This window comes from Lampetra planeri, chromosome 60, assembly GCF_965212315.1.
Source record: "Lampetra planeri chromosome 60, kcLamPlan1.2.h2, whole genome shotgun sequence".
Taxonomy (NCBI): Eukaryota; Metazoa; Chordata; class Hyperoartia; order Petromyzontiformes; family Petromyzontidae; genus Lampetra; species Lampetra planeri.
This window is the reverse complement of record NC_136166.1, coordinates 529,520-542,487: the sequence shown is the minus strand read 5'-3', so window position 1 is coordinate 542,487 and position 12,968 is coordinate 529,520. Positions and strand designations below refer to the sequence as shown.

At 53.4% G+C, this 12,968-nt stretch overlaps 1 protein-coding gene across 1 annotated transcript in view; it reads right to left on the bottom strand.

Annotated features, from left to right (window-relative positions):
• Positions 1-3,665: 3,665 nt before the first annotated feature.
• The window catches only part of LOC144736265 (uncharacterized), a 47,355-nt gene continuing 38,052 nt past the window's right edge, over positions 3,666-12,968 (bottom strand). Inside the window, exons 12-18 of the mRNA XM_078618890.1 lie at positions 10,562-11,657; positions 9,310-9,390; positions 8,565-8,682; positions 7,836-7,926; positions 7,441-7,567; positions 7,033-7,230; positions 3,666-6,081 (exon numbers count right to left, since the gene is read on the bottom strand). Coding sequence (XP_078475016.1) covers positions 5,638-6,081; positions 7,033-7,230; positions 7,441-7,567; positions 7,836-7,926; positions 8,565-8,682; positions 9,310-9,390; positions 10,562-11,657 — 2,155 coding nt within the window. The 3' untranslated portion in view covers positions 3,666-5,637. The remainder of the gene's footprint in view (positions 6,082-7,032; positions 7,231-7,440; positions 7,568-7,835; positions 7,927-8,564; positions 8,683-9,309; positions 9,391-10,561; positions 11,658-12,968) is intronic.

The window sequence follows — 12,968 nt, the reverse complement described above, 5'->3', positions numbered from 1 at the left end:
CAGCGCCCCACACAAACACCGCACCCCGCGTGCCGGTACCCCCCGGGTGGACCCCCCGATGCCGCCAAGCAGCCAGTGCAGCGTTGGACTGGGCGCTCCACGATTGGCTTGTTAGTTGCGCTGTTCGATGGTGGTGGGTTTTTTATTTTTTACAACCTTGGTGCTTATTGATTTTTATATGTGTAGTGACTAAATAACGGGGTTTTGATAACAAAAACGGATATAGACCGGTGTGCCCCACGCCTACCCCCAGAGACGCACCGGCATTCCGAGGACACGCTGCACACCACCAACAGACACCCCTAATGTACCCGCGTTCTCATTCAAATAAAAGTCCATTAGTCCAAGCGCGGTAGCACTTGAAATGATTTTGTTGTTTATCTTACCGCCAGGCGCTCTAAGTTATTTTGACGTGGGGAATCTGCCCTCCTTAGGTAAAGCGGTTAAGAAACACGCGGTCTCGGACACCTCGCACTCAGTCGCAACGCTACACAGCCACCATCACGATCACGATGAGCGTCGGCAGCAGCGGCAGCGGGAAGCGGAAGAGCAGAGAAAGCGGGGAAGCGGCACGAGTCGCCCGCAAGCCGAGCCCGGCAGCCAGAACCTCGACCTCCAGACGGCCCAGATCGCTTGCAACTGCTCCGGCCGTCAACCAGTCTCCCGCGACGACGACGACGGCGAAATCCGCCGGAGGTTCGCGGAGGAGACGGCGGCGACGGCCCCTTACGAGGACGTCGCAGGCGGCGGCGACGCGGGCGGGTTCGCCGTGGACCCTCCCGGCGACCCTCCCGGTGACAACGCCGCCGGTGGCGGCGGCGAGGAGGGAGACCCGGTCGCCGGCGGCAAAGGGTCGGGGAAGAGGCCCGAAGACGGCGACGAGGGGACGCCGGCGGACGACGTCCAAGTCGCCGGCGCGGACGTCGGGCCGCGGCGGGAGACGTCGACGGCGGGCGGCGCCGCGTCGACGCCCGGCCGGGGCGTGGACGCCGACGGAGCGGAAGCCTCGACGACGACGACGGGGGAGGAGGAGGAGGCCGACGAGGAGGAGGGACGTGACGGGGACGCCGCCGCCACCGCCGACGAGGAGGAGGAGGATCGTGACGGTTTCCCACCCGACGGAGACGACCAGGAGATCCAGGTGGACGTGACCCTGAACCAAGACGGCTTCTTCGTTCAGGTCGACACGGACGACAAGGAGCTCAAGTCCATGTTGGAAGGCGCTCTCAAGCAGCCGTCTGACAACTAACCCGAGCCGTGTTCACGCCGTTATGTTGTCATCATTTAATGACGACCTTTATTTCATTGTATGCTTTAGTGGCGTTTTTAAAGTTCCCTCTGCCGGTTGAGAAAGCTTTGTGCGTGCGCGCTCAATATTCCCGTCTTCACCGCACAACAATAAATGTTTGTTGACGTGCGATGGCAATCGCTGCGATTAATCTGGCACGGGTAGTAGCCGGGGTAGGTCACGAGGCATTTTTGATGTTACTCAAACGTGCTTGGGCTGGCACTCTCCTATATCTGTGGCCCTGTACCCAGTTGAGGAAATTCCACATTCCCATGGCAAGAGCCATAACTTCTGTAGGACAACCATAAAGTGGTGATACGTGTTCTCCATCCTCGAGGTGATGACATTGATGGTGATGATAATAGATGGTTGATGATCCATGAATTATAAAGGTGATGGAAAACTATTGATTATAACGATGATCATGATCGATGGAATGGTGATTGATGATCAAGATGATCGTGTGATAAATGAACACATAAGTTACGTATCGAACGTGAATACTTTGCCCAGTTAATTAGTATATGGTCAAATTATTGATTCCTGATTAAAGGTGGATAAGAGATGATGATGACCAATGGATAACTGGATACATTTATGACAGTGATCTGATTATGATGATGAGAATCTGAAAACAGTGGTGGTTGTGGTGATAACATGATGACCATCAGATTATTGATTACAACGATGATCAGGTTACGAGAAGTGAAGATGATGATAATAAAAGGTCGCGTTTAACCCCCGAACGAAGCTTTGAACTGTGACCTTCCGATGGCGAGTCCGGGTCTCCCACCACGGCACCATCTGCCCAGACGTGCAATGGCGGCTTCCTAACTGTGGGGGGGGGGGTCCACGGAGAATGAAAAGAACGTAGGTACATTAACTCGCGGTAACAATTCAGTACAATGCGCTGTTGGCGCCGTGGGCCCGACAGCACAGGGCGATCGTGACGAAGGAGCTGGTGGTTTTCACGGAGCTTTAGCTGGAGAGGGCCGATGCTGCTGATACCGCGCGTGATCCCAATCGAGTAGTTTTGAGGTGCTCATTTTGATTCATTTCGCAAAAATTTGGACCGTGAGCCTGCACACGGCTGGGGGCCTCCTCATTTCGAATGACGTCGCCGGATGAATTTTTTTTGTCGCCTCAGCGTAGCAAGACGCCGCGGTAATAACCGAGGCGGCCTGCCAAGGTTCGAACCGCGGAGCTCTGCAACGAGCGGCGAGAACAAGGGGAGACGACATGAAAGGACGACTCAAAAGACGTCGTGTTACCTCGTAGAGACGCACACCTGGACCGGGTGTCCCAGCCTGTCCAACGCCGGTTCAAGTTACGATTAAGGTTAAAAAAATATATACTCCAAAGTTAGGGTCAGGAGACATCACCAGGATATTCATTCCCTAGGCGTCCACTACATTCCATGCACTCTCCCGGCGGACTCCGACACGGGACCACGTGCTTGGTACCGTATTCTCAAGATTGTACGGCGCTCCGGAGAGCGTAAGATTTACCCCAAACAGGTGCCCGGTGCCAATAAGTCGTCATAGAAATCTGGTCTCGCATGCACACGCATCGGATTATCAGATGCACCCTCCAACCTGTTCTTCAAAATATGGGGAGCACACAGTGCATCTTCCAAGAGGGAGAATACGGTAAATACTCCACACAGCACCTACCTGCAGATACAAGCTGATTGTGTCACTCCATCTCCCCTTTCGACGACACCTCGGAAGCGTTCCCACCTGACCACCCTGCGTGGCTGTCTGTGACCACCGCCCGTGACCACCCCAACTTAGCAGAGTGTGTCCCGTGGCTCTTGGCCACATGGGGCGTTTAGTTTGTGGCTCGTAGGAGTCACGAGCTTTGGCCACTCCCTGGTCAATAATAAAATGTGGTGAGTGCCCAGTGAAATCAACGTTTCCTTTTACAAACACCCACAAACAACCTCGCATTGGAAGTGAGCATCAGACACGTGGCATGTGTTTGAGTGTCAAGGCAGGTTCGGGTGAGCAACTCGTACGTTTGGAATGAAAACTCACAAGAAGGCGCTGGAGATGTAATCAGGAAAACGAGGTTGTGATGAGTGGAAGAGGTGTGCAGGGTGGCGGAGGAGGGCAGGTTACCGAGGCAAACACTCCAGAGGTTGCGATGCAAAGGGGAAAAGACAAAGCCAGATTGGTGGTGGTGGTGGTGAGAATCTGAGCAGTCTTTGAAAGGACCAAGAAGAAGACCTAAAGTCACACAGTGGCGACTGTAAAATAGCTGAATCTAGCAGAGGGTAGGAAGCGATGGTGAGGTGTGGTGACATCAATGGCATTGGCTGTCGATCGATTGTTTTGCTAATCAAAATGCTCATACGAACACAAACGCGCACGTGTGATTCAGAAACAACCAGCTCTTTAATTGCATGACGTCTTAGTAACGCTTTACAAAACAGGAGCGAAGGTATATTTGCTATAGTAACAATAATAGTTCTGCCAAGGTAAACATCAAAAGCTATACTTGAGTGCACTTAGATATTATTGCTGTTCAAAGTATCAAGTAGAACACAAAACAGCTCTTATGTTGTAGCCGCATGCCTCGGGGCCACGAGCCTGGGCTGATCCATGCACGAGATCGAAGCTTCGTTGTTGAGCAAACTTCGTTATGAAGATACCGAGGCAATGGTGGAGCAGCGACACCGCACTTGAAATGGCCGGCAAAGCAATATTCATCTCGTCACCATAAGCATCTTAGTTAGCCGCACTGATCGTGACCTGGGGGAGGATATTTTCAGGGCGTTGACAAGGCCCACTGGGCAAGCAGCAGCGTTCGCCGCTTGTTGAAGAGGTTCCCGGTTTGAAATTTGGCAGCCGCCCCCGGTTAATACTGCAGGGTGTATTCACTGCACAATACTACGTGCCGTCTGCCTGCTTCAGATCACGTGTGATGCCTTTTCGAAAACGGTCGGCCACTGCATGCCGGGTCTACACGGTCCAAATTTACAAATGTACCCACAAATTACTCAATTGAGATGAACCGCCTGGCAATATCGCCCCCCCCCCCACCCCCACCCCTGTGTAACTACCGCAGCAGAACCGGCGGCGCCTTCCTTCGTGACAAACCCTGTGCGGTAAAAGCGAGAGAAACACCGGGGTCTCGTTTGACTCTCCAACACACCGGTTGTATGTTGGAGAGTAAACCTACATTTACTGAAATTGTAAATATTGTGGTGGGTTTACTCACTGACACACGAGCGGTGTGCTGACTAGTAACTAATTAGCATGTTCTGTTTACGTAACAAACCTTACTAATTGGCTGTCGGGTGGTGGCGGGTTTAACAACACATTTATATTTACGCCAACTATCCCAAAAAACCTCTACGATGCAGAATAAGAAGAGTCATGACCTGCAGTGCGGTGAGTTGTTGTGGCCTACGGCATGGTGGTTGAACACAGACAGCACGGACGGGACGACACGGTCACGCGATGCCACACAAACACACACGACTTCTCGGTTAACGACATTTCAAACGCCGGACGCACAGCCTAGACTCGTGGCTCCGCGACCCGTCCGTTTCGCGGATTGGTGCTTTCATTCGGTCAAACATTATTGCAAAAGTGCGTGCTAATTAAAGTGATAAACAAAAGATGGGACGAAACGAAGTACATTAAAAAAGGAGGGTAACAGCACACCGCATAAATAACTGTACGAAGAGGAGGCACACACGTGTGCGCGTGCGTCGCAGTGACAGGCAACACACGAAGCAAAGACGCGAACAAAAATTACCGCGAAAACCAAACAAATCTTCCCGTCGCGATATTTACAAGGATTATTGCAGAATATTTTTCAGAGAACATTAACGATTAAAAGCTTTTTTGCTTCTTAAGGTCGGGCTCAGCGACTTAAATGATTCGCATCCTTGAGGAATGCAGTAATTGAGAGTTGATTATCATTGCATGCTTTAACGAAATAAAAGGAACAAAAACTCCAATATGTTCAATAAATGTTAAAAATTAAAAATAAAATCAAAACATTTTTTTTTTCAAACACTTGTGCCATGTGTGCGGAGTGGTGCTCATCTCCACAGCGGGTGCTGGGTTGGAAGGGAAAAGTCCACATTCCTATGGCAAGGACCAGTCTCCCTTTCGAGCACCCACTGCAGACTGCAGAGATTGGGGCAAATCATTTCGTCTGCCCCTAAGGTGATGATGGATTGATAATGATAATGATGGATTAATGATACTTCTCCTGCTGATCATTATTATTTGGCAGCTGCTGCTCGATCAGCCACTCTCGGGAGTCAATCCCTGCGATTGCAAAACACCAACCCCCACTGCCAATACTCTACAAATCACTCTCGGGCTCATGGCTCACAGCGCCGTCTCTCTGAGCTCGCTCACGCCGTGCCTCTTGTACTGGGCGCCGCCGGCAAGGCGGGCCTTCACATCCCACGGCTTCTTTGGCAAAGTTTCCGGCGCCACGGAGCGCTGCACGGGCTGGGCGCCGTGACTCCCGCCGCCCAGCGCCGGCGCCGTGGACGTCGCCAACGCCGGCCTCTGCGGTTTTGCGGCATGGTCGCCCCACGTCGCTTGCCTTAGAGGGTACGGCTGCAGGTGGCGCCGCTCGCTCTGGACTGGCTGCTGCTGCTGCTGTTGATGCTGCTGCTGCTGTTGATGCTGCTGATGAAGCTGCTGATTATGCTGTTGATGATGGTGGTGGTGGTGGAGGAAAGGTTGTAGGCGGGGTTCTGGAGCCACGACGAGATTGGCGGATGCTGCCACCGTCGCAGAAGGTCGGCCCAGCAGTCTGATTGGCTGTTGACACGAGACGGGGGAGAGGATGAATCTTGAATCAAGATAACCAATTTGCTATTTTAAATACACATCTCTTCCCATTTTATTGTTATTCTTTTTCCTTAACTAATAAATGTCATGATATGACTTCTGTTCCTTAATTAAGATAATAAATTACCTTGGTTAAATCCCTGGAGAATAAAACCCACAGTGGAACCCCAGATGTCTGCGGTGCCAGCTCAGAGCGGTATAGTTTATCACAGCTCAACTCTGAATCGGCCTCTAACACTCAGGCGAGGCTCAGGCTGGAGCCGCTCTGGGTTGCTGTCTAAGACACACGAGCGGCTCAGCCGTGGATCAGCTCAGGCTCAGCTCATGGGATCCTGAGCACGGCTGGGACCATGCTCAGAGCCGGTTCAAGTTAAGGGTGGTGGCTTTGAGCCGGCTCACTTGCGCTGGGAACCAAGCCTGAGCTGAGCCGTGACTCAAGAATGCGGGCATCAGTGTCTCTGCCCACTGATCTACCCAGGGTTATTCTAGTTAAGAGATCCACTTCAGGGTGTGCGGGCAGGCAATCTAATATCATGGCTAAAATAGAATTTTTTTTTTTATTGTTATTGCAAACCTTTGTTGTTTCATACACTTTTTTTCAAGGCATGAAATATTTAATAAAACCGATATTAAAAACGGATATTCATGTCATGACGAAATTTAGAAAATCGGACGACCCGATAATCAGGATTTATATCGTACAACATAACCGAGTGTCGCCAAATCGCAGCAGCCCTGGTGCCTCTATTCGTGCCGGAAGCTCACCAAAGGACAAACAAAACGATTACAAAGTGAAGGGACACTGAAAGCACGATAACCGTCACATTGTGAAACGTACGATTGTATCGTTAGACCCGACGCAAAGCCAACCCTAGTGCGGAGAGACGCGGGCGGCAGTGTCACCGCAAGCTGCGCACAGACCTGTGCGTGCGAGGTGGAGGAGGAGGCCGTGGAGGCGGTGGATGAGACCGAGTCGGCGCTGCGCTCGCCGTTATAGCGACGCATGCGTGGAGGTGGATCTGTCGAGCGGCACAACAACATGCTGCCGACGCCGCCGCCATCGCCACCGCCACCACGAACAGCAGCGCCTCTGTCCCTTAAGACATCCGGCGCAAGAACCTAATGCACGCAGGGGATTCAGAGACCGGGCGATTGTGAGTTTGGTCATGGCCGATGGCAAAATCACCCAGAATCTATCATGATCTCATCAGCTCTCGGAAGCCAAGCAACAAATACGCAAGCGAACAAATTCTCGCGTGAAAAATCAAGTGCCCAAACAGAAAAATGCGTTCACTCTTCGTGCATTTTTTTGGTGTAGATCTTCCAAACCTGGCTCTTAGTCTTCTTGCGGATGGCCTGCAGGAAGCCCAGCCGCTCCTCTTTGGTGCGGCAGACGGCGGCGGTGGTGGTGGTTGCGGCGGTGGCACCACTGCTTATGGAAACATCCAGTCCTCTCCTGCACACACCAATGGGCGGAGAGAGTCAGACTTGCAGAAGCCAGAAATGTTGATATCCATTCATCATCAGCCACGATCTATCCACTGCTGAATGCACCCCCCCCCCTCAAGCTAACGTCATCCCCCCCATGGCCCATTGCTGCTACCGCTGCATCTCGCTCCGGCACGTGAATCGATGCCGCGGCTCCATCTCCACGGTGGAGTCTCCAATGGATGCAAATACAGGATCTACACGGGAATTATTACCAGAGGGCGGCCCACACTCACCAGAGGTCAAAGGTAGACATCCGTTTGGGGCAGCCGTGCGCGTCCGAGTCTCGGCTTGTGATCCTGGTGGCACCATCCAATGCAGGCAAATCTGAAGGGGCGAATGAGTGAGCAAAATAAAGGGAATAGTAGGTAGGCAGGCACCGCCAGATGCGCGCACTGGCGACTACGCTGCACATGGATCTCCATAAGAGTTTTTTTTTGGGTTTGATCGCGTAAATTTAAATGTGTCGCTAAACCCACCACCACCCGACACAATTAGTAAGGTTTGTCACATAAACACAACGTGCCAATTAACGACACATTTATATTTACGCGATCTAACCCAAAAAAAACTTCTTACGGATAATATTGGTCGTGAAAGCCTATGTGTTAAACTGCACAAGGCATGTAATCTATGAGAAAGAAGAACTGGATCGGACACAATGAGAATCACAAACTTTATTTAAACTGCAGGAGGAATCCGATGAGACTATGCAGCTCTTTTTGAGAGATGACCAGTAAGGGCGGGAGACACAATGTACGAGGGGATGGTCCGGTGAAGGCATTTATTACATCGAAGGGAAAGGAACGAAAGGAAGGCCGTGGATCGTGATGTTGGAGGGGCTGAAGGAAGGGGTCGAGAAGAGAAGGATGATGATGGTGAAGATGAAGAAGGGCAGCCAAGGCCCTGCCCACTAAGGAAGGGTGACAAGAAGACGTAGAAGCAAAACAAAAAGTCCGCCTTGCCTGATCCGAGTTGGGGCTTGGATCTGTGAACCCCGTTGCTCGATTCCCGACACACCGGAGTATTCTCTTTGGAGGCGCCCGCCAACGCCAATAAATCAACGTCGCCCGGACAGGCCATCTGAAAATGACATCATCATCATCATCCACGAACAAATCCTCTGCTGGGTGAAGGCCTCCCCCCCAAACCGTCGCCAACCCTCATGGTTTCACAGTGTAGCAACTGGGAGAGAAATACGCAGATAAGCTTCGCTGTGGAAATATACAAGTAACAACAAAGCAAACAACATTGGGAAGGATGGCCGCACAGCCCTGTGCACAGCCTGCACACACGGCGTTATCTATTTTGTCAAGTGGGATAGGGCAGGACGATGCCCGCCGGTTGAGGCTGAACGACAGAGTGGCGGCCAAGCAGAGAATGCGCCCGAGAGGACGTCCACGACAGAGATGGAGCGACTGGAGCGGCTCGATGTGCGCCCATAACAGAAGGTAAATTATCACGGAGGTTTTCACAGCCAATATTAATATTCAGTAAAGATGTCTGGGATACTGGGTCTCGCCATGTTTGTGTAAAAAGACCCTCCTCCCCACCCGACAGAGCCAAACAAATCAAAGTGTATACAATAAAAAATCTAGATGAGAACCGCTTGCTCTTCAGGTTGGATCTGCCATTATTACCGTGGACTAGATTACAAAAAGTTCAGCGATCATTGTTATAAAAGGGGTGGGGGGGGGCTCTCATCCTCACTGTGTGTCGATGATGGGGGGCCCGCGCAGGCTGTCGAGACAGCACCCTCAGAAACGACGGCTTCACGCGTCTCTGCACAGCCTGCGTACACACAGCACAACGCAATCAAGTCCTGATCCCTCGCCGCTCCCCCCGTTCTGGGACTGCGCTCCCCCCATCCTAGAACCTCACCCAGATGCGGGAGAACGGTGGCCAACAGTGGAACAATGCAGACGTCCAGAATAAACGCCTCATTCGAGACCCCACACATCGTTCCTCAAAGACACCGGTGTAACTATCAACCGCAACAGAACAGCAACAGGCTTGATGCGCACATCCACTAAAGACAAGCCGCAGTAATGTGATTGTGGCCATACAACCCAAACAATGGACCGAATGGTAAACCACTGTAGTCTACACTGCTTCAGTGAACAGCAACATTAACCCAAATTGTCTCCTGAAGCCCTCTTGTGGCGAACATACATTGATGTAGTGACATACGACGTCACTACTGTGTTGGCTCGGTATGGATGCTGTAGGAGGGTGTCACGGAGGTCAGGTCAGGCCGTGAACCCAACAGGACACGTGACCGGAACAAAGGGGGGCTAGGGGCCCCAGGGCAGAGCTTGGGGGTCACGCCACGGCAGCTACAAGCGGGGTGTGAACAGAGCGCTGGGCTGTTCAACCCCGGGATGAAGGCGCCATCAGCGGCCCTCGAGTCTCCGATCGTCGTTCGTGACCAGGCAGCCCGTCACCTGCCCTGGCCACGCTGTGTAGTACTCCCCTAGTGTTAGTGAGACTAGGAACGGTGGTCACCACCCTGTATATAATGTTCACGTTGGTTGTTATGCGTTAATAGTGTTGCCTCCAAGTTGAGTGTGCGCCTCAATTGAACCCACTACATTAGCATTTAGCTCCCGAACATGTTGCCATAAGAGAATAGCATATCCCATTGCCATGACTTAAACCATTACAATGCCCTGTAGCAGTCTCAGGGACCCACGGTGGCAAACATCTCTACGTGGCACGAGTTGTACATTGCACAGGCCTGCAAATGAGCAGTCTGCCAGTAGGGGGCAACGTTGCTATGTGAATTTCCCCATTTAAGTAATTGGCAGGTAGTTTTTTTTTTAAGTTAGTAAAGTTGCCTAACCATGAGGCCAGCACACACAGCTATGATGAACCTCCTGAGAGAGAGAGAGCGAGACACCCAGCCCTTGGGCTCACACGCACGGCCCCAGCAGTGCCGGCTCCGTGTCTCCACGGCGACTACCTTCGCATCTCCCGCACCACAGTCGACGCAGGAGCAGGAACCGCCGCCCGTCAGCGTCCCGACCGGCGCCTCGCACCGGCGCCTCCTCGTCCCCTCCCTCTCGCTCTCGGCGCCGCCGTACGAGTGCCGCGTGCCGGCCGCCGCCTGCCCCAACGCTCCCGGCGTCACCACCGCCACCGGCGCCGGCACCGCCGCCGCCGGTCCAGCATTGCGCCACCTCAGCAGCCGGCCCTCGCCAGCGACTCCCACCTGGCGCCCGTTCCTCACGGCGCCGCCAGCGCCCGTCAGCGGCGGCGGCGCCGCGGGTCGCCGGACGGGAGAAGCCACCGACTCGGCGAGGGCTCGCGGCTCGTCCCTCGGTTCGATCGGCACGTCGACCCGCAGCAAGCGCTCCTCCGCCGTGGAGCGGCCGTAAACGTCACGCCTCTGGCGCTGCCCGCTCGACTTAAGGTACCGGCAGCCGGCGCCGGGCTCCGAGCCTCTCGGCGACGTGGCGATCGACTCGGCACTTTCCTTCCACAAACGGACGCCGGCAACGGCACCGGCGGGATTGGCGGCGGACGCAACCTCTGCGGCGTCGCTGCCGCACGAGAGACGCTTCTCTCGTCCGCCGAGGCTCTGCTCCGAGCCGCTGCCGGTCAGGGTTTTGGAACCGGTCGACGCAACCGGGACGGCGCCCAGCGAGCGACGCTTCTCGAGCGCAGGCGCGCGTCGCATAGAGAAGGGTAGTGGTGCGGTCGTGCCGTCGATCGGCGCTGGCTCCCCCGACGAGCCGTGGGACCGCCCGCTGGTTCGGAGTGACGGGAGCTCGCCGTTGAGTTGCTCGCTGGAGTTGGCGCTTTCGTGGTGCCGCAGCGGGTGCGTGCCAGGAGTGAATTCTGAACTGGTGCCACTGCCGGTGGTGGGAGGATGTGGCAGGGAGGAGGGCGATCCTGGACAGCGATTGTTGTTGTCGCGGTCGTGGTTGTTGTTGTTGTTGTTGTGAGCGGGGAGAGTGGCGGAGGTGGCGCTGGCAGTTGTAGCCAGTTGTTGTGCTCCGCTCCTGGAGCTGTAATCCACGGAGGGGGCAGTCCCGGCATCCTCGCTTTCCCGAGGGCTTTAATAGCAAAGGAAATAAAATGAGAGTCTAAAATGAGAGAGAATAAACGATAGGTGCCTAACTATTAACCACCCCAGTAGCAAAGCGTGGTTGGCCAGGGGCCCTGGAATAAAGGCTTAATAGCAATAATACATTTGGTGTTCTCGCAAGTTGTATAGCCCAATGCTATAACGGAGCGGCTATGTTTTGCAGACAATCAAGAATAGTTTAACAGTAGGGAGCGATAAAAAAAGACAACTTGAAAAACAATTATGAAGCGAAATTAAACCGTCAAAACTCATCTGGGCGATAATGGTTATACAGGACCTTTCTTGCCAGTATCAAAATATAAGAATAGGTTTTATCCGTTCTGGCAATAAAACAGTTGTGTTCAGATGTATATATTATCAGAGCGTGTTTTTGTTTGCATGTTCACCAAAAGTGCGTGTGGTTAATGCAGACAAGATTCCTTGCAAAAGGCTTCTGTTTGGTGTCTTTATTTGTACGTATTTAAGACCTCTTTTACTGCCAGAACGGGTAAAACCTATTCTCATATGACAATCGTCATATTGCAGAATGTTATTTCGTATCGCGGTCGATCGTGAAATTATTACATCGCGGTAACAGTAGAAATGGGTCCCGCTGTAACGGAGATAACGGAAACCGCGACCGGTGCGTGCGTGCGCGTGCGTGCACGCGCGTGCGTGCGCGCGTGTGTGCATGTGTGTGCATCTGTGCGTGTGTGCGCGTGTGTGTGCGTGTGCGCATGTGTGCGTGTGGAAGTGCGCGTGTATGCGCGTGTGTGTGCGCGTGTGCGCGCGCGTGTGTGCGTGCGCGTGTGCGTGTGTGTGTGTGTGCGTGTGTGTGTGGCAAAACAACCTCCTACCTCCTCGCGGTGCCGGACGGGCAACACTGTCGTGGGCAGGGCTGTGGGGGGAGGGCCAATGCCCATTGGCCTCTCCCCTCATGGCGTCTGTGACCACCACAGTGGCTAAACGGGGGCTCTGGACGGGTGCGAGGGGCTGGTAACCCCTCCACCTTCAATTAACCACCACTAAACTACGAATTAAACATAAACCTGTAATTAATAAGCTTGTGCCGGAGGCCCCGGGGGGTCAGGCTTTTATGACGTCTCCTGGCCAAACCCCATTTGGCGGAGCCAGGAGATTGAATTTTAACCCTCGGGGCTTCTCCAGAAACAACGAAAAACCATTGCGGATGGCCACGTGGAATGTTCGAACGCTCACTGCGGAGGAGAGGCTGCCACTCCTCTGTCGGGAGCTGGACCGGTACCGCCTGGATCTCTGTGGCATTCAGGAGGTCCGGTGG